The sequence below is a fragment of the Lathyrus oleraceus genome, chromosome 1, assembly GCF_024323335.1.
Source record: "Lathyrus oleraceus cultivar Zhongwan6 chromosome 1, CAAS_Psat_ZW6_1.0, whole genome shotgun sequence".
Taxonomy (NCBI): Eukaryota; Viridiplantae; Streptophyta; class Magnoliopsida; order Fabales; family Fabaceae; genus Lathyrus; species Lathyrus oleraceus.
The window spans coordinates 373,328,065-373,348,769 of NC_066579.1; the positions used below are offsets into that span (position 1 = coordinate 373,328,065).

Genomic DNA, 20,705 nt, shown 5'->3' on the forward strand with positions numbered 1-20,705 from the left:
TTCGTAATATTCCTATTATTCTTCAAGTGAAAGATGATCCTAAGACTTATAAAGAAGAAATAGCTTCAAGGGACTCCTCCTTTTGGAAGGATGATATCCAAGACAAAATGAATTCAATAACGTCAAACCACACTTGGTAGCTTGTCGATCTACCTAAAGGATCAAGACCCAATGGATGCAAGTGGGTGTTTAGAAGAAAGTATCACAATGATGGTACACTAAACACCTACAAGGCTAGATTACTAGCCAAGGGTTTAAGACAAAAGGAAGTTGTTAATTATTTTGACACTTTGGCACCGGTAGTAAGGACGCCGACAATTAGAGTATTGTTTGCTTTAGTTTCTTTGCATTACCACTAACATTGACGCCTCCTCATGAGGAGTCCAATGCATGCGTCAATGTTATTGGCGCCTCCTCTTCATGCATTGGGGGTGCGCCAATTCATCTAGCACATTCTCTACGAAACCTGATTATTTTGATAATTTTATTGAATTATTGATTATTTTCGATTTTTTTTTGAAAAAATTAGTTATTTATAAAAAAAAAGTTCTACCATGTAGTATTGTCAATATCAAATATTTGCCTTATAATTTTTTTTCATAAATTTGGAAGCAAATGTGTTTTGTACCATATTTTAAATTGTAAGGTCAAATATTTATTACATCCCCATAATCTCTCTCTTAATAGATCAAAAATTAACCAATTCGCACAATAGATACAATTTCTCATTCATCTTTACACATGTTAGAAACTAAACTTATTATCCTTCAAATTTTTTTCTCCAAACAATATCCTTCCATTCAATTTTTATTATATTAAATGTTTCAAACATGCAGTGTTTCGTCCTATACAACAGAGGAAGTGATGGAAATAATAGGGGATGAAGATGCAAGTCGACCATACACAACCTTCAAACCGTTTTGAACCAAATGTTTTGTTTCCAAAATAAATCTATACATATAGATAAAGGGGATATGTGAAAATGGTATAATCTTTTTTTCTTCCAATTTTATCCTTTATCAATTGTTACAATTACTATCAATTATTAAATTTTAAAAAAAATACAAAAAGAAAATTATTTATTAAGTATGTAACTTCCATGAACACATCAAATAACTTCCTCCAACATATCAAATATGCTAAATAACTTCCTCCAACATCACTATATATGACTAGCGTTCAGACAGACATTCCCGTGCCAATCTGCCCGTTTTTTTTAATGCGCAGAGCAAAGAAAAATAAATGTCTGTTTTTCTTTTTATGAGATTTCTATTGTATGTAGAATTAAAAATAATATTATTACACTCTAAAAATGATAAACAAAGATATTCAAAATTATATTAAAGTATGCAAAGTACTATTGATACTATATAATCAATGTCGTTCTTTAAGATGAATCTCGAACATGAAATCTTTATTCGAAGTATTTTCTTTTTTTCTAATTTATAGATATATACACCGTTCATTTATAAAGAAGTGAGTAACAACATAAATTTATAGATGTATAATTATGTATCCATTAGTAATTTAGTCATTACCCTGAACGGTGTATATTATATTCAAAATTATCTCTGTAATAATATGACTAAATTACGTAATAGTGAAGAAATGCGGTTTTGTAATGGCCATGAATAGATCCATTTACGTAAATTACTTACTTACCATTTAGTACTATGACTAATATTTTATGACTCTGAAAGTTGTATAAAATTATTAATGGTGTTAATGGTTTCCCACAGATAACACTTTTTGAAAATATAAATTGTAATAATGTCACTGTTGTTATCTCATTTGAAATAAAGAGTCACTATATCTCATTTTAAAATATTAATTAATGTATGAAGAGTTGATTTGAATCTTTATAAGGGAAAAAAAACTATATTACACTATTTACTATTAATTTTACTATCTTTTTCTCTAAAAAATTCTAATTTGAGAGTCTTACATTTTTTGTTTACTATGGAAAATAATTGCAATGAAAAAGAAAATACTTCGAATAAAGATTTCATGTTCGGCATTCCTTTTAAAGAACGTCATTAATTACACAATATCAATAGTACTTTGCATGCTTCAATATATCTTTGAAAAAAAGAAAATACATGGAGAATCACTTACTATAGCCATATATCTGTCATAAAGTAATATGACCATATGTTGTTGGCCTTAGAAAGTAACGATAAGTTGCGTGACCCAAAAGATTAAGATAGTATGGTAAGAGAAGAAATACCTAAATTAGAATGTGAACCACAGTTGCATGAAGCTGTTGTAAGACATATGATCCACGGACCTTGCGGCATAATCAACCGAAAGTCTCCATGTATGAAAGACGGACATTGTAAAAAAAGGTATCCCAAACAATTCTTGGATGAAACACGTCAAGGCACTGACTCATATCCCGAGTATAGGAGAAGGTTTGATGAGTCTGTATCGTTAGGTAAAGATAAGTCTGTCGATAATAGATGGGTGGTTCCTTATAACCCTTGGTTACTGTTAAAGTATGACTGTCACATCAATGTAGAGATTTGTAGTAGCATTAAAAGTATCAAGTATCTATACAAATATGTGTACAAGGGCCCTGATCGTGTGGCTATGGAGGTTCATAAAGGATCATACATGGATGAAGTTCAACAATATGTTGATGCAAGATAAATTTGTGCTCCCAAGGCATTATGGAAAATATTTCGATTCACTCTTTACCGATTATATCCTTCGGTTGAAAGATTGCATATCCACTTGCCGAACCGCCATCAAGTGCGCTTTTATGATCATCAGCAAATTGCAGATGTGTTAAATAATGAATGCAACTCCAAAACAATACTCACACAATTCTTTGCATTGAATCTACGAGATCCACAAGCAAGAAAGTATCTGTATAGAGAGATTCCAGAGCATTATTGTTGGAACAAGCAGGATATGGAATGGCATCATAGACGATCAACAAGAAAAGTTATCGGGAGAATCTATACGGTATCACCTTCGGAGGGGGATAAGTTTTACTTGCGGCCGTTGTTATCTCATGTCACAGGTCCAACCAGTTGGGAATATCTTCTTACAAATAATGGCATGAATTTCAGTACATTCAAACAATCAGCCGAGGATAGGGGATTTCTAGAGACTGATCATAGTATTCGTGATTGTTTGGTTGAGACTATGAGTCTTCGAATGCCATCTGCTTTACGAAGGTTATTCATGACGATTTTAATATTTTGTGAACCTACTGATGTTAGAGGCCTTTGGAATGAGTTTTTTACACATATGGTAGAGGATTATCAAACAACTAACAATGTTGTGGAATCAGACTTAACTAATATGTTGTTGAAGGACTTGAATGAACTCTTAAACCTGCACGGTAAAAAGATTGAAGATTATGATCTCCCATCTTTACCCCCTAATACAATAGACAGAGGTGCAGTTCCAAGTATCATACAAGAGGAGTTAGCGATCAATATCCCCAATGAAGATATTGAATCTGTTGCTAAGTTAAATAATGATCAAATGATTGCATTCAACACCATTATGAATGTAATTGTTCGAAAACACAGTGGGGTACTTTTTGTTAATGGTCCAGGAGGATCGGGTAAAACATTCCTTTATAGAGCATTAATGGAAAGTTTAAGAAGTAGAGGAGAAATTGTCTTAGCAACTGCATCATCTGGTATAGCTGCAACAATGTTACCCGGTGGTAGGACTGCACACTCTCGATTTAAGATACCTATTGATATTCAACCGAGTTCCATTTATGATATTCAAAAGCAAAAGGATCTTGCAAATCTCATTAGAGTTGCTGCCGCAATAATTTGGGATGAAGCACCAATGACAAACAAAAATTGTTTGGAAGCCTTCACCAATGACAAACAAAAATTGTTTGGAAGCCTTAGATCGATCATTACAAGACATTTGTAGCAACAATGCTCCATTTGGTGGAAAAGTTCTGATCATGGGGGGGGGGGGATTTTCGTCAAGTTCTTCCTGTTGTAAGAAAAGGTACTAAGGCACAAATGATTTCAGCGTGTATTGTTCAATCTCATTTATGGAATCATACCAAGATTTTGCATTTGCGTCAAAATATGCGATCATTGTATGATCAAGAGTTTGCAGAATTTTTTATTCGCATTGGTGATGGTGTTGAACCTACTAAACTAGATGACATGGTGAGGTTACCTTTACATATTGCAATCCCATGGGAAGGTGAACATTCCATACAAGTACTTATCCAACATATTTTTCCTAATTTAGAATTGCATGGTTGGGATGCCCCATATATGGTACAAAGAGCTATTTTGACACCAACAAATGATGATGTCCAGAAATTGAATGATATGATTATCGATCAGTTCCCAGGAGAAGAACATAATTTGTTATCGTTTGACGAGGTTGAAGGAGATCATCATAATTTATACCAGCAAGAATTCTTAAACTCAATTACACAAGGTAGTTTGCCACCACATATTCTAAAGATAAAAAAGAGTGCACCATTGATGTTGTTACGAAATCTAGATCCTAGATATGGATTGTGTAATGGGACCCGGTTATTATGTCATGGTTTATTTATGAATATGTTGGATGTGGAAATCTTGACAGGAAGCAACGCAGGAAAACATGCTTTTTTGCCTAGAATTAAAATAAAAACATCTGCAAGTGATGGACTGTCTTTTGTCCTTAGTAGAAAGCAGTTTCATGTGCGACTAAATTTTTCAATTACAATAAATAAATCACAAGGACAAACCATTCCAAATGTTGGAATATATCTTCCACGGCATATTTTAGTCATGGACAGTTATATGTGACTTTATCCAGGGGTGTTTCACATACTACAACAAGAGTTTTAACCAGGAAAGGAAAATTGAAAGGAGAAGATGGTGGCTACACAAGAAATGTAGTCTACAAACAAATTCTTTTATCGCATCCGCAGGTATTTATTAAGTACATTGAAAAAATTGCTCACACGTTGATTCCCATTTTGGTTACACGACATATCAAGCTTATATTGTATTATTTATATCATAGATAGATAATAACTAAATATAATTTTCTTTTGCTTTAATATACAACCAAACTAGAACACGGTGAAATCTTTCAATTATGTAAGGAGTTGAGACGAAAGAATGATGAAACTTGCTTCGACATGAAAGTAAGTTATACTTAATCATTTATTTTATGCTTTTATGTTAGATATATATGGGGTGATAGTTATTCTCACTATTCTTATGCAATAAATTTTAGATAACAGACTTTGAAGATAAATAGAACGCATGGAAGGATGAACAAAGTATTTCATCCATCGGCAAATTCGACAATAAGGTGTATTTATCTTTTCTGTAATACGTATAAAAAAAAATTCTTGCACTTTCATCACTCTTTCAGTAATATTTTTATCATCCTCATTGAAACAGGTCAAACGTTTGAAAATTTACTCTATCGGTTGAAGCTCCACAGTGATAACAGATAAAACACAACTTTGGAAAATGGTGAAAAGAGAAATAATATCTCAAAGGATGGAGAGGTTTTTATTTAATTCATTTAAGAATATATTTACTCTAGATTATTTTTAAATGCATGAATTTAACTGCTATTTGTGGTTTATGTAAATAAAACCATATATATTTACTAAGTCCATTGTTTTCCTTATTTACCAGAAATCCAGGTAATTCAGAAACAAGTCATAATTGTTGTTCTATCAAATCTAGACTAAAACAAAGTGTCTCCATTCTCTAGGTATTATTTGTGTCGCAATAAACCATATTATATTCAAACAAGTCAAGTGTTCTGAATGTATTTCTTTTATAACATGACATTTCGTCGTGTATTTGTAGTTTTTTAAATCTCAAGAGCGTATTGATAAAGGGATATACGAAGAATTGATTCGAATCTTTATAAGGTAAACAAATACTTGATTACACTACTTACTATTAATAGGTGAAAATATTAACAGCGTGAAAATATTAACAGCGTCTTTTTTTATATGTTTGATTTTAATATAAACTATTTATATGATGAATTATATTGGTATTTATTCAGATACATATTAAGTTTTGTTTGCAAATATAATATTCGCGCATTAAATTTTGTTTGAATTGAGAAAACCGCATTTTAACATGACTTTGTTCAACCAGTTGTGAGTGGAATAATTTGGTGATTAGGAATACCATATATTATGAAAAAAAGAAAATACGTTACACCAAAATTAAGTTTTGTCTTTATATAATTTTATAGATAGTTGAAAATCATAAAAAGATTTAGATAAAATAAGACAAAATGTGTTTAATAAATAATTAAACATAAACATTAACAAAGATATTAAGTGACATTGTTATATTTTTTATTGCGCAAATGTGTAAAAATATTAACAATGTCTTTTTGAAAAAAATATATTTTAATATACATTATTTATATGATCAAACATGTGATATCTATTCAAATATATATTAAATTTTATTTATAATATGTAGTATTATGTCAATGTTTGAAAATTAAAATAGATATGTTATTTTTAAAGTTGTCAATAAAAATGCATTATTCAATCTATAAAAATATATAGATTAAATAATTAAAAATTGTATCTCTTAATTTACTAAACAAATAAACATAAACATAAACATTAACTCTCTCTCACTCTCTCTCGTCTTCCCCCTCTCTCTATCTCCCTTTCCCTCTTCCTCTCTCTCTCCCTCCCTACCTCTTCCTATCCCTCTCTCCCTCCCTCCTTCCATCTCATATATGAGTGGTGTAGTTGAGAGTAACCTAAATTTTAAAAGACAATAAATAAAAAAAATTAATATTCTAAAATAAATGAATCATAAATATTCAAAATTAATTTATAAATAAAAAAGCATAAAAATTGGAAAGAAACAAAAACTAAAACATATTAATGCAAGAAATTTTTTTTAAACAGAAAGAAATAAAAGAGAGATAATAAATAGTGACAAATTCTTTGATATTCATGATAAGTAATTGAGTATCGGTAATGGAAATGTGTCCAAGTAATATTTTTTTTAACATGACATATGTGAAAAACATCATAACAGATATACACACGTAAGCGCAATAAATAAAGCGGACAGACGGGCACGGAGTAAAAACAAAAACTCGGTGTAGCGCAATAAGGAGACTTGAAAATGGCAACGGGCTCAAATTAGATTTTCTTGATCCCACATTGATTAGTTGAGATATATTTTGAATGTATCCTTTGATGATATGACATTTCTTCATGTATTTGTAGTTTTTTAAATCTCAAGAAAGTATTAACAAAAGGGTGTATGAAGAGTTAATTTGAATCTTTATAAGGTAAAAAAAACTATATTACACTACTTACTATTAATTTTACTATCTTTTTCTCTAAAAAATTCTAATTTGAGAGTCTTACATTTTTTGTTTACTATGGAAAATAATTGCAATGAAAAAGAAAATACTTCGAATAAAGATTTCGACATTCCTTTTAAAGAACGTCATTGATTACACAATATCAATAGTATTTTGCATGATTCAATATATCTTTGAATATCTTTGTTTACCATTTTCAAAGTATAATAATATTATTTTTAATATGACGTATAATAGAAATCTCATAAAAAAAACTGACATTTATTTTTCTCTGCTGTGCACATTAAAAAAAGCGGACAGCGTGCCCGTCTGAATGCTAGTCTCAGTAAGGAGAATGTAGAGGATGGTGCATAGTAGGAGAATGATAATCATGGTAATGCAGAAAACTCAGTATCCCAACATACACTATTATAATGCAAATTTATTTTGGGGAAAAGAAATCACAAGTGCATCAAAGGGAGGAAAAAATGTCTTGATGATGATATTTCATATAAACTGACAGAACATTCAAATACTTTAGTATTTTTCAGCTGAGATTGTTAGGAAGGATCCACGTGCGGACCAAACTGTTCTAATCTTGTTGGACTTTGATGAAATGATGTACCATGATTGCGGGATTCTTAAAGAAAAAGACCATATACTAAGATATATCTTGGAAATAATTGGTATGACTATGCAAAATTCAAAAACTATAAAGTTGGTGATGTCTTGATTTCTTATTATACAAAGTGAAACAATCCTAAAGTTAAAAAAAATTAAAATTAAAACGGCAACTTCTAATCAATTTCCTAGAGTCTTGACAAGGTAAAACTAAAAACGCGTTTTAATTTTGTAACACATTATGTCCAAATCATTTATAGAGTTGTTTTGGTCAAATACAATACTTTCCTCTTTTCACACTAACAAGAAGAAAGTTTATACATAACTTGATACCACAGTTGCATGCTATTTCAACTTCTTTTTCTAATTCAAATTATATCCATAAACTCTTCAGGCTTTAATCTCTACTAGCTTAAGGATCAAACATGAGTTTTCACTATCAGTTTCCTGATTCTCCTCCTTCTTTTTACACTTCATCTGACGATTTTAATAGACAAGCTCAAACAACTTTTGACAGATTCGGTGACACCGTTGATTCTTCTATGAAATGGGCTGTAGCAGAATCTATAGGTATGATGAACATCAATATAACTTCTACTACTCCTTTATAAGAATTTTTTGCAATATTGAAAACAATTTAATGTTGAATTATGTTCTACTTTCATTTTGCAGTATATGGAATAGTGGTAATAATAGCTGTTATCGCAATAGTGTATGCTATTATAGAGTGCTTGAAGAAAGCAGGAACAGCAATTCCCGCTTACACTCAGATTTCAACAACAGAAAAAGATAATCAAGTATTTTCAAACTCTTCATTCCCTTCAACCAGCGAAATCGAAGTTATTATAGCACAAGATTCAGAAGCTGAATTTCCAACCATGGAGAGATTCTTAAGCAACATCAATAGAGAAAAACCAATCAGATTCACACCCGAGAAGCTCGAGGAGATCACAAAAAGCTACTCAACCATATTAGGTTCTGGTGCTTTCGGTGTTGTCTTCAAAGGAGAGTTATCGAATGGAGAAAATGTTGCTGTCAAAGTTCTCAACTGTTTGGACATGGGAATGGAAGAGCAATTCAAAGCCGAAGTTAGCACGATCGGAAGAACTTACCATATCAATTTAGTCAAGCTTTATGGATTTTGTTTTCACCATGACACCAAGGCCCTTGTTTACGAGTGCGTTGAGAATGGTTCGCTAGATAAGTACTTGTTTGGAAGCACGAACCGCGACGTTGAGTTACAAAAGCTTCGTGAGATTGCTATTGGAACGGCTAAAGGAATCGCGTATTTACACGAGGAATGTCAGCATAGGATAATACATTATGATATCAAACCAGAAAATGTTCTTCTTGACATGAAATTAGTACCGAAGATAGCGGATTTTGGATTGGCGAAGTTAAGAAATAGAGAAAGTAACAACACTGTAATAATAAATACTCACTTTAGAGGAACAAGAGGTTACGCTGCACCGGAGTTATGGAAGGCTTATCCGGTGACATACAAGTGCGATGTTTATAGTTTTGGTATTCTGCTGTTTGAAATTGTAGGGAGAAGAAGGCATTTTGATTCTAGCTATAGTGAATCGCAACAATGGTTTCCGAAATGGACGTGGGAAATGTTTGAGAACAATGAATTGGTTGTTATGCTCGCGCTTTGTGGAATTGAAGAGAAGGATAATGAGATTGCTGAGAGAATGTTAAAGGTTGCTCTATGGTGTGTTCAGTATTCACCAAATGATAGGCCTCTGATGAGTACTGTGGTGAAGATGTTAGAGGGTGAAATCGAAATTTCACCACCTCCATTTCCCTTCCATAATCTTGTTCCTGATAAGCAAAATTTGACATCAGAGGGAAGTGATGCGGATTCGGATACTACTGCGTCGTCGTGGAATACTGAATCTATTAGAGAATGTTTTGGAACCAAACACAATAGGTTTGAGATTGAAAAAGCTACATAGTGCAAGTTTGAAATCAACCTGTTATTTATGGTGGAACACTAGACAAACTCACCACAAACACAAACTTGCACTTAAATGTATCATAGCAGTACAGAGAAAAAAACTTGTGCTATGAAACTCTCCTATTTAAGGGTGGTTTTGATACTTCAACATGCTATTTTTGGCAATTCTACCATGTATTCCATGTTTGAGTTTTTGTTTCAAATTTGTATACAATAGTTGTATTTGTTTGTATGAATGTATATTGACTTTGTTTATTACATATATAGAGTAGATATATAGAATCCAACCATGAAAATAGAGGAGTATTAAAATTCATGAGGGAGTTTTTTTTTTGCCGTCAATTGTAATCCTAACTAGCTCTAGAAATTGGTCATTGAAGTTGGGCGGAGAGGTCTATGGTTTATGAAAAATCATATTAACTATGTTTATAGAAATACCTGATTTATATAACCAAAATAATAAAAGGAAAATATTACATAACATGATTCAGTCACTTACTTTTTCATGATATTAGGAATAATAAATCAAATTTCCGATTCAATTACCATTATTAGGGGTGTGCATGGTTCAAAATAAAAATAAAATTGAACTAAATATATGAATTAGTTTGATTTTTGAAATCACTTTGACAAAATTGGTTTATTTTTTTAAAATCGGTTCATGTTTGGATCGGTTTGGTTAATAACCGGTTTCCACTAAAAAATCAGTTTTTAGTTGGACCAATTTTAAAATCAAATTTCCCTCAAATTTAGTTTTTGTTCCAACAATTTCTTAATTCTATCCAATCACTTTTAAAATCAATCACTATTAGTCGGCGAAGAAGAAATGCTATGAAACTATAAAAGAAATTTTTTCAAATTTCAATTTGAAAAATCAAAATTGAGTAATTGCATATATATATATATATATATATATATATATATATATATATATATATATATATATATATATATATATATATATATATATATATATATATATATATATATATATATATATATATATATATATATATATATATATATATATATATATATATATATATATATATATAATACTCTTTTGATTCATCTTCTCAAAAAATTGCTCTCTCTTTCTATAGTATTTTATAGTTAACATGACTCCACCCATCTTCACTTTCATTTTACAAAAGTGGAAGAAATTTTTTAAAATAAAAATGAGTCTAATGAATGAATCAATTTAAGGAAAGATGCTAGTAAATATAATTTCAACCTATCAAAAAGTATTTACTATATTATGTTGAATGTGGGAGGAGAGACTAAACACATCATTCTAAGACCATGAGTTTAAACACAAAGTTCTATTCAAGAAAATGTAATTAATGTGTAATTTTTTTATCTTATCATAGAAAATTAGATTTATAACTTTTTTTTATTAAATATACATTACTTTAATTGTCATTTATGAACCAAAAATAGAGAAAAAGCAAAACCCATTATGTTTGAAAAGTGGACTAACCATTCATATATTGGTTTTAAAAAGTGGATATTGGTTTTTTATAGTTTTAATAAAATGGATTTGGGTTAGTTTTTAAACCAAATAATGTGGGTTTTCAAAATTGGTGCACCATATTTTTAAAAGTGGTTCTTGTGAACCATTGTTTTTGCACACCCCTGACAATTACAATGGAGTTAGAACATTCACTAGTATTGTTCTGTACAGGAATCAATCATTATGGATATGGATATGAAGATGTGAAGTTGATAGAAATGGCAACACATGATCAACACGGGCCAGTCTTTATATAAAAAAAGTGGTGATGTGAGATATGGTGCGAACGCGCCTGCAATCAGCACGTGCCCGTCTTTATATATGGGGCGGTTAGAATTGTCTCGTGTTCCCCGACATTAGATGCAAGGGACAATTTGATTAAATCAAATGATAAATGACCATCAGATAGTAAAGATTGAGTGCTCGTCCTAGCAGGCCAAACTTGTTGGTACACAAGAGGAAGAAGATGAAGATGATGAAGATGGAAGATAGAGAGAAGAGAGAAAATTGTAAATAGCTTCTATTGATTGAAAATTCGGTTACACTGTTCTAAGTGAACAAAAGTTCAATATTTATAAACACACTAAAACTCAACTGTCAAACTAAATGCATCTCAAATTAAACTTAAATGACACTTAAATGAAATGCTAATTGAATATTAGATTACACTTCAATACTATCCCTTAATCCATATTCAGAACTATGATCAATAACACCAATTCCATCTCTCAAGTGGATAAAATGTTCAGTCTTGATTGTTTTGGTCAGAACATCTGCCAGCTGCTTCTGAGTGCTACAATGTACAACTTCAAGCACCCCTTTTGAACCTGGTTCCTCAGAAAATGAAACTTTGTGTCAATGTGCTTGCTTCTTCCATGCAACACTGGATTCTTGGCAAGGCTTATAACTGATTTGTTATCAATAATTAACTTTACATGCTTGCTCACTGATCAGAAAAATAACAAGTGTACTATTTTGCCTCTGTAGTAATAATGAGGGAAGTTCCTCGAATGTCGATCTCAAGGACTGCTTAATAATATTGAGTTCTAATTGTTGTTCAATTAAACAAAAACTAATGTTTGAAATTGTTTTGCTAAATTATAAAAATAATCGCGAATAAAACAAATGGATACGGTGAATGGTTTAAACATATATGAGTAATATGCTAGGGAAAGTGTGTGATTTATTCCTGTAACAACTCTGAATTAATATTGCAACAACATACTTCAAATAGTTAATACCAGTTCTTAAGGTTGTTTTCTCCTAAAGTCTTAGTGAGAAAACCTTTAATCATTCATCCTTAATATCTATGTCCATAGAAATTTACCGATGAAATTAAACTTATAATATCAAGAACAAGCTGGTTTCTATCGGGTATCCCTAATCCTAAGTGAAATCTATGATAGAATATTCTCATGAAAGCATTACCAACGGCGGTCCAACCTAATTGATAATCATATATCAATCTCAATTATTCCGAAAGAGAAAGCATTAAGAACATCAAGAGAATATAATAATTATGAAAAACAACATTATTATTGCAAATATAAAATCATAGTCATTACAGATTCAAATCAGGGACACCCTCTAGCATTGGGGGGTTTATCTACTCATAGTATTCAAGGAAATCAAAATATAAAGTGTAGACATTATAAGCACTTAGATTAAATTTGATCTTCAATCGCTTCCGTTCATGAAAATCTCCTCTCCCCCAAGCCCTTGTTTTCTCCAATTCTTAATCGTGTGATTTTTCTCTTGCCAAAAAGTTTCTTATTCTTGTCCCTAAAACTCCCTTAAATAGAAAACGTGTTTCTTTTGTCATTCTCCCTCTTCAAGCAAATCCAAAATAGACAATAAAATCAGGTTCAAAATGGACCAAAACACCCTGAGCTCTCAAATTTTGTTAAAAATAAAATAATTAAATCTCAGGACGCATGCCTGCTACGGCCCGTAGCAGGTGCTACAGGTGGCCGTGACACTCCACTGCTTTTTGCTTTTTTGCTTTTGGTCCTATGACTTGGCTGCTACGGCCCGTAGCAGGTGCTACGAGTGGCCGTAGTGCACCCATGTCTCTTGTGGCTTTCAACTTTTGGTCCTGCCTCACTACTACGGCCCGTAGCAGGTGCTACGGGTGGATGTAGTGCACCCCTGTTTCCTGTGGCCTTTAGCTTTTGGTCTAAGCTTCACTGCTACTACGGCCGGTAGCAGGTGCTACGGGTGGCCGTAGCAGGTGCTACGGGTGGCCGTAGCAGGTGCTACGGGTGGCCGTAGCAACCCTTTTGGAGCGTGGGAAAACTTCTTTGATTCTTCACGATTCTCCTTGGTTTCTACATCCGATCGTTCTTGAATATCTGTTTGAACCTAAAAACAGTAAAGACACGCAACAAAAGCATAACATGCGGAAAATGGAAATAAAACTTAAAAAATGATGAAATGATTAATTCAACTAACAGTAAAAGAAACTGACTCAAGATACCACTAAATAAGAACAAAGTCATATAGTTTACCTGGATTTTTGCCGAACAAAGTTAAAACATATAGCATAAATGGGGACTGATCACTCGCCTTGGTCTTTAGATCTGACAACAAGTTTAGAATCCATACAACTTGACAAGCAGACAAAGCACATGCAATATACTCATCCTCACAGGTTGACAATGCAACCACTGTTTGCTTCTTGGAGAACCAAGAAATAGGACCTCCTAGATACTTAAAGAAATATCCATAAGTATTTTTTCTGCCATCTCTGTCTCCACACCAATCAGAGTCTGAATAGCATATCAGCTCTGGATCAGATTCAACATTAGAGGGGGATAAAACTCCATACTTTAGTTTCCCCTTAACATACCTCAACATCTTTAAAGCAACTTGATAATGTGTTCAGCTGCATAGAAAATGTCAGGTCTGGTATTGCAGAGATATCTCAATGAGCCTACCAACTGTTTAAAATTTGTAGCATCTACATCATCACCCCTAACAACGGAGTCCAACTTATGATTTCTTTCAGCACGTGTGATTGCAGACTTGCAATTCATTAGCTCAAATCTCTTCAGAAGTTGAAGTTCATACTACAATTGATGCAATATTATACCCTTATCATAGTACATAATCTTCATCGCTAGAAAATATGCCATATCCCTTAGATAAGTCATCTCACACTCATTCATCAACAACTTCTTGAACTTAGCTATCTCTTTTGAACAACTCCCTGTTAGCAATATATCATCAACATAGAGACATACCAGAATCATATTGCTATCAAATATATGCTTAACATATACACCATACCCCATCTCACATTTTTTGAATCCTTGAAGCTTGAAAAATGAATCAGTGTTCAGATTCCAGGCTCTAGGAGCTTATTTTAGTCCATACAAGACTTTATGCGATTTGTACCACATCCCTTCCTGATTCTGTTTCACAAATTTGAGAGGTTGTGATACATAAACTTCCTCTTGCAAAGGACCATTCAGAAATGCAGATTTCACATCTAAATTCATTAAATGCCAATTCCTGTTAGTAACTATAACAATCACCATTCTGATTATTTCATGTCTAGCTACAGGTGCAAACACTTCAAAGTAATCTAGTCTAGATTTATATAGAAATCCTCTATATACTAACCTTGCTTTGTGTTTTCTAATTGATTCATCTGGCTTTAGTTTCACCTTGTAAACCCATCTGACACTGATCGATTTCTTATTTTTGGAAGATCAGTAAACTCCTAAGTCTTGTTTCTTTTTATCACCTCAAGTTCTTCTTTCATGGCCTTCAGCCACACTTTCTTCTCGAGAGTTTCTTTTGTACTTACTGGTTCAGAGTATACCAATATGGTATAATGAATGACTTCCCCTTCAGAGTCTATCTCAATATCTTGCAACATGTTAAACTTTGTAAATATTCTTGTTATTTGTCTGATTCTTTGTGGTCTCTGAACTTGTTTAGGATCTTGTTTAGATGTTGGAACAATATCAGATACTGGACTACCTTTAGAGGTTGGACCAACTTCAAAGGCATGATTACCACCAGATTTTGGTTCAACATCAGAATCTGGATTAGAATCAGATTCACCTTCAGAATCTTCTTCAGCATCAGAGTCACCTTCAGACTCTGACTCATCTTCTGACTCTTCTTCAGACTCAGAATCTCCTTCAGAGGCAGATTCTTTTTCTGAGTCTGATATATCATCAGAAGTTAACTCAAGTGTTAACAGTGCACTAGAGTTGGATTGAGACTTGTTCCAATCTCACGTTTCTGATTCCTTCAAAATGACATCTTTGTTGAATTCAACTTTGTTAGTGGCAGAACAATAGAGCTTATAAGCACTCGTACTCTGCTACCCTACAAGAAACATGACTCTGCTTCTGTCATCTAACTTCCTTCTCTTAGCATCTAGAACATTTTTATAACAAACATAACCAAACACCTTCATATGGCTCACACTTTTCTTATCTCCAACCCACTTCTCAAAACGAACAATTTCCTTCAGCTTTTTAGTTGGACACCTGTAGAGCACATATGATGAAGTGGAAATAGTTTCTCCCCACAAAGTGTGAGGGGTTTTTTTATCCTTCAGCATGCTCCTTATTATATCAAGACAAATTATGTTTCTTCTTTCAACAAGACCATTGTATTGAGGAGTATATGGAGTAGTAACCTTATGCCCAATTCCATTCTCCTCACAGTATCTTTTGACTTTGTAGCGTTGTACTCTCCTCCATCATCAGTTCTGAGAATTTTCAGCTTCTGACCACTCTGTTTTTCAGTCTTCACCTTGAACTTCTAAAACTCAGCAAATACCTCATGCTTAAACTTGTTAAGTGCTACCCATGTCATTCTTGTGAGCTCATCCACAAATGACACAAAATACTTATTTCCTCCAAGTGAAGGTACTTCAAATGGCCCACACGCATCAAAATAACTACTCCTAAAGCATGTTTTACTCTTGAAGACACGTCTGATTCAAATGGAGATCTAGGTTTCTTACCTTTCATACATATCTAACATGACTTCTTAGGCTTCACAATCCTAGGAATTCCACGTACCAGTTTTTTAGAACTCAGACGCACTAATCTTATGAAGTTCAGATGCCTTAATCTCTTGCTCCATAATTCATTGTTACCTTCAACGCCTTCTGCACTAAGGCATTTAGTTTCAATTGTCTCCACACTCACCTTGAATGTTCTGTTACTTCCCTGTTCATACTGCATAATCGACTTCTGATCAGAACCATACAACTTCAAGAGATTATCCTTCATAGTAACTGATAAATCTTTCTCAATTAGTAGACCTACACTCATCATAATTATTTTTATGCCATGAACATAACAAATATCCTTGATCAGAACAATTTTGCCATTCTTCACTCTAACCTTGACATTTCCCATTCCTTCGGCATTTAGATACTTATCATCAACACATCTGATTTTTGTCATCTTCCTAGAGTCAAAATTAATCAGCCATTGCTTATTTCCTGTTATGTGATTTGAGCATCCAGTGTCCATATACCACCAATCTATCAAATATTCATAATCAGATTCATAAGTCATCAATAACAAAAGTTCATCATCAATTCTCCTCTTGCTATGTTTAATTCTTCTAATTTCCTTTCCTTGTTTGACCTACAATCAACATCAAAGTGGCTAAACTTCTTACAACAGTAACATTTGAACCTTCTTTTTATCAAACTTCTCATTTCCCTTCTAATGTTTCTTCTCATTAAAATTGGAGACTTCTGACTTCTGATAACCATTACCTTGTCTCTTCTTGGCCTCATACCAAGACTGCTTCCGATTCTTCTTACCATAAGATGCTTTCAAAGCCTATTATACCTCTCTTTCAGAGGTTCTCTCAGTCAGGCACAACTCTTGTGCCTCTAGACTGCTCTGCAACTCTTCAATTCTCATGGTGCTCAGATCCTTATAATGTTCAATTTCTATAACAATGTAATCAAACAGAGGAGTAAGTGATCTCAATACCTTCTCAATGATTACTTGTTCATAAATAGTCTCTCCATAAGATTTCATCTCATTTGTGATCATAATCACTCTAGAAATGTAATTTGGTATCTTCTTATTGTTCTTCATATTGAGATTCTCGTACTGCTTACACAGAGATTGAAGCTTCACCTTCTTCACTGATGCATCACCTCTATAGCAACGTACTAGTATGTCCCACGCAGCCTTCGTCTTTGTTGTATCAGCGATCTTCTCAAACACATTCACATCCACACACTGATGGATGTAGAACAAAGCTTTCTGATCTTTCTTCCTCAACTCTCTATGCGTGTTCCTTTATGCCTTAGTCACATCCGCTGCAACCGTCGTATAACCATCGTTGACGAGACCAAGAACATCTTAAGCGCCAAACAATACATGCTTTGAATCATCCATCGATTCCAATTCTTTCAATCAAATACTGGAAGCTTTGTGTTTAAGCTACCATTTTCACCGTTCATCTTCGATCTTGTGCAGGAATTCACTTAGATCTCACCAAACACCCATGTTTCCCAATCCCTCAGAATCAAGAAATGTGATTATGTCATGATTTCGATCGTCAATTCAACGTGAATTCAAGAAACGAAATCAATCACGCACGCCTCACTGTTCACTCATGTTTCCGTTGATGTTTCCCGTGGATCCAACCGAAGCTATAGATACCAATTATTGGCGTACAAGAGGAATAAGATGAAGATGACGAAGGTAGAAGAGAGAGAAGAGAGAAAATTGTAACTAACTTCTATTGAATGAAAATTCTATTACATTGTTCTAATTGAGCAGAAGTTGAGTAGTTATACACACACTGAAAACCAACTGTCAAACTAAATGTATCTCAAATTAAACTTAAATGACACTTAAATGAAATGCTAACTGAATATTGGATTACACTTCAATAAAGATGAGAATCCCTTGACCTTAGCAAGGATGTGATCACCGAAAAGCATGTGTCATTTTGCCTTGGCCTTATCCGCTTTGCCACCAGAGTACTTTGCTATTCCTCCTACGGACCAAGTTAAACAAAAAAAATTGCGTGTTTGATAGATTAATGTTAAGACTAATAGATCTAGATTACAAAGGAAAAATATATAAAAATAAATTTCAATATTTTTAGTAACCTCTAATATGCATCAACACTACAATTAAATAATTAAGTATTTTTTAGACATAAATGAATCTATACCACTTTTGAAAAAAAATCGAAACAAAATATTAGAAAGATACAATTTTTTGTGAACCACTTTTTTAAAATTGATATTAATCCCTAAATCATGCTCATTTCTTTCTTTCTCTTTTAGATTTAAAATTAGACAATTTATTTTCCCACCCTTATAGGTTCTCTTAAATCCTTGGCGAAACGTAAAAAAATATCTTCTATTTTTCAGAGATGCATTCTCGGACGCACTCATTACCCACAAAATTGAATGCCAACGAGTGAGACACCCAAATTATACCTAATTTTTGTTCGGAGTTGCATCACCAAATATTTTTTTGATATATTTCTGAGATGCATATCCGAAAGTAGTACAAATACTTCAAACCAGAAATAGAGACAGTATGAATAAAATCTAGAAACAAAATCAACTTGACATAAAATTAAAACACTCAATATGACATAGATAGATGTTAATATAAATTTAACATTATATATAATTATAAACAGGTAGTTTAGTATGTTGCAACATATTAATAATATCACCGACGGATCTTTCAATCTTCGGATCCACTTTAATCGGACAATTTGATGTGTAACGGTAAAATATACTCTATATGACCTGTAAATCTTCATCCGAATTCAGTTCAAAGTTGGTGAAATATATCTTCCCTTCATTATTAAGGGATGGTGAACAATACTCGAGCTTGAAAACTCTTTGAATTTCTAGATATCTCAGGAGAGTATTCAGCTTGGATATCAGATCGGCGATAAATGTGTCATCGGTGACCATAAATTGAAACAATGACTTTCTACCATTAAAATACACAAATGCAAGGTGGAGATATGCATTCATTATTTGGTTGTTGTGAGTTTTGTAGAAAATATGGGTTAAAATACACATTTATACAAGTATTATGTCACTTTGGACCTTAGAAACCTTATCATGTCACCATGTCACTTTTCGAAGATGCATCTCCGGTTAAATCCTGATTTTTTTAATGAAAATGGTGTTTACGAATATATATCCAAAAAGTTCCCTGATGGCTTTTTAATAAGTATGAGATTTATTTAGATATGCATATCTGGAATTACCCTGAACCATAAATAAACTAGAATATGTGTATACAAAAAAAATACAAACCATAAAATTTGTAAATTGAAACAGTCCACATTAACACCATCATTGTTGAATATATATTACTTATGTTTTAAATAATATCAAGATTGCATCTGTTACGATAATACATTAAAAAAAGTGTATCAATTACAATCTAAAATGTCTAAAAATATGCATCACCGCATAAATCTACTATCGGTTCATCCTTCGAGTTTTCCTTATTTGATTCTCTTTCAAGCTCACTCAATTTGGTGAACTCTTCAATCCTTTCCAAAAAGTGATCCGGCCAAGTTTTCGCCTCTTTTATAGAATTTTTCGTTCACTCCAATGTCCTGCTTGGTATAGGACACCCTGATTTCAAATAAACCTCAACAAAACGTAAACCAGAAATCACATTAACTTTCCGTGTTTCATCCGCCTTACGGTATTCGCGCAATTTAAACGGACACTCACATTTTCTCGATCCAGTGTCATCGCATTTCAACTTCCGAATCCGTGGAACATACGTTCCACTTCTCTCGCATTTTATGGTTACAAATGCCTGCCTTCTATTATAACCATTATGGGACCTTCTGATTACAGTGCCAAACCCGAAATTCATGTCCTCCATGCGGACGCATTCAAACATATGTTCACGGCAACAGGCAACTTAAGAGATGCATCTACGAAACATATAGCAATTGAATTCAGAGATGTATCGTCGGACGTAATGTTCATTTTTTCAGCTCAAGAATAAGATTAATGCAAGCAATAAGGAATGAAATGAATAAACTTTATCTTAAATTGAAGCTTCTTTTGCTCCATTTGATGTGACAAAACACAAGAATGATGATTTGGAGTTGAAAAGTTGATTGAAAATGAATATTTTTAAGGGTTTTGGGTTATGGAAGAGGTATGGAGTGTCAGGAAATGATCATGCAAGATGGTCATATATTCAATTTCCCACTTGATATTTTCGTAGATGCATCTCTGAAGATATTACAAAATGGTTAAATGATAAACCATCTTAATGAAAGTACTGTTTAAATGGCTTCAAGAGTCTT

General features: G+C 32.9%; 3 protein-coding genes across 3 annotated transcripts; all 3 read left to right on the forward strand.

Moving 5' to 3' along the window:
* The first annotated feature begins 2,208 nt into the window (after positions 1–2,208).
* On the forward strand, positions 2,209–2,649 carry LOC127107736 (uncharacterized). Its single transcript, XM_051045063.1, has one exon. The coding sequence runs from the start codon at positions 2,209–2,211 to the stop codon at positions 2,647–2,649; it is 441 nt and encodes a 146-aa protein (XP_050901020.1).
* A 1,418-nt stretch (positions 2,650–4,067) lies between these two features.
* LOC127107746 (uncharacterized) lies at positions 4,068–6,073 on the forward strand. Its single transcript, XM_051045074.1, has 4 exons — positions 4,068–4,528; positions 4,798–4,912; positions 5,814–5,878; positions 6,019–6,073. Exons 1-4 carry the CDS (start codon positions 4,068–4,070, stop codon positions 6,071–6,073), a joined length of 696 nt encoding a protein of 231 aa, XP_050901031.1.
* A 2,138-nt stretch (positions 6,074–8,211) lies between these two features.
* On the forward strand, positions 8,212–10,138 carry LOC127137442 (LEAF RUST 10 DISEASE-RESISTANCE LOCUS RECEPTOR-LIKE PROTEIN KINASE-like 2.2). Its single transcript, XM_051063905.1, has 2 exons — positions 8,212–8,490; positions 8,593–10,138. Exons 1-2 carry the CDS (start codon positions 8,346–8,348, stop codon positions 9,876–9,878), a joined length of 1,431 nt encoding a protein of 476 aa, XP_050919862.1. The 5' UTR covers positions 8,212–8,345; the 3' UTR covers positions 9,879–10,138.
* The last annotated feature ends 10,567 nt before the right edge of the window (positions 10,139–20,705 follow it).

Bases quoted from the DNA above. Each gene is read 5' to 3' on its own strand.
- LOC127107736 (XM_051045063.1), top strand. From the start codon at position 2,209: ATGGTAAGAGAAGAAATACCTAAATTAGAATGTGAACCACAGTTGCAT.
- LOC127137442 (XM_051063905.1), top strand. From the start codon at position 8,346: ATGAGTTTTCACTATCAGTTTCCTGATTCTCCTCCTTCTTTTTACACT. The intron at 8,491-8,592 runs GTATGATGAACA...TTCATTTTGCAG, and splicing joins GGCTGTAGCAGAATCTATAG to TATATGGAATAGTGGTAATA.
- LOC127107746 (XM_051045074.1), top strand. From the start codon at position 4,068: ATGCGATCATTGTATGATCAAGAGTTTGCAGAATTTTTTATTCGCATT. The intron at 4,529-4,797 runs GTTATTATGTCA...GACTTTATCCAG, and splicing joins GGATTGTGTAATGGGACCCG to GGGTGTTTCACATACTACAA. The intron at 5,879-6,018 runs GTAAACAAATAC...GTATTTATTCAG, and splicing joins TTGATTCGAATCTTTATAAG to ATACATATTAAGTTTTGTTT.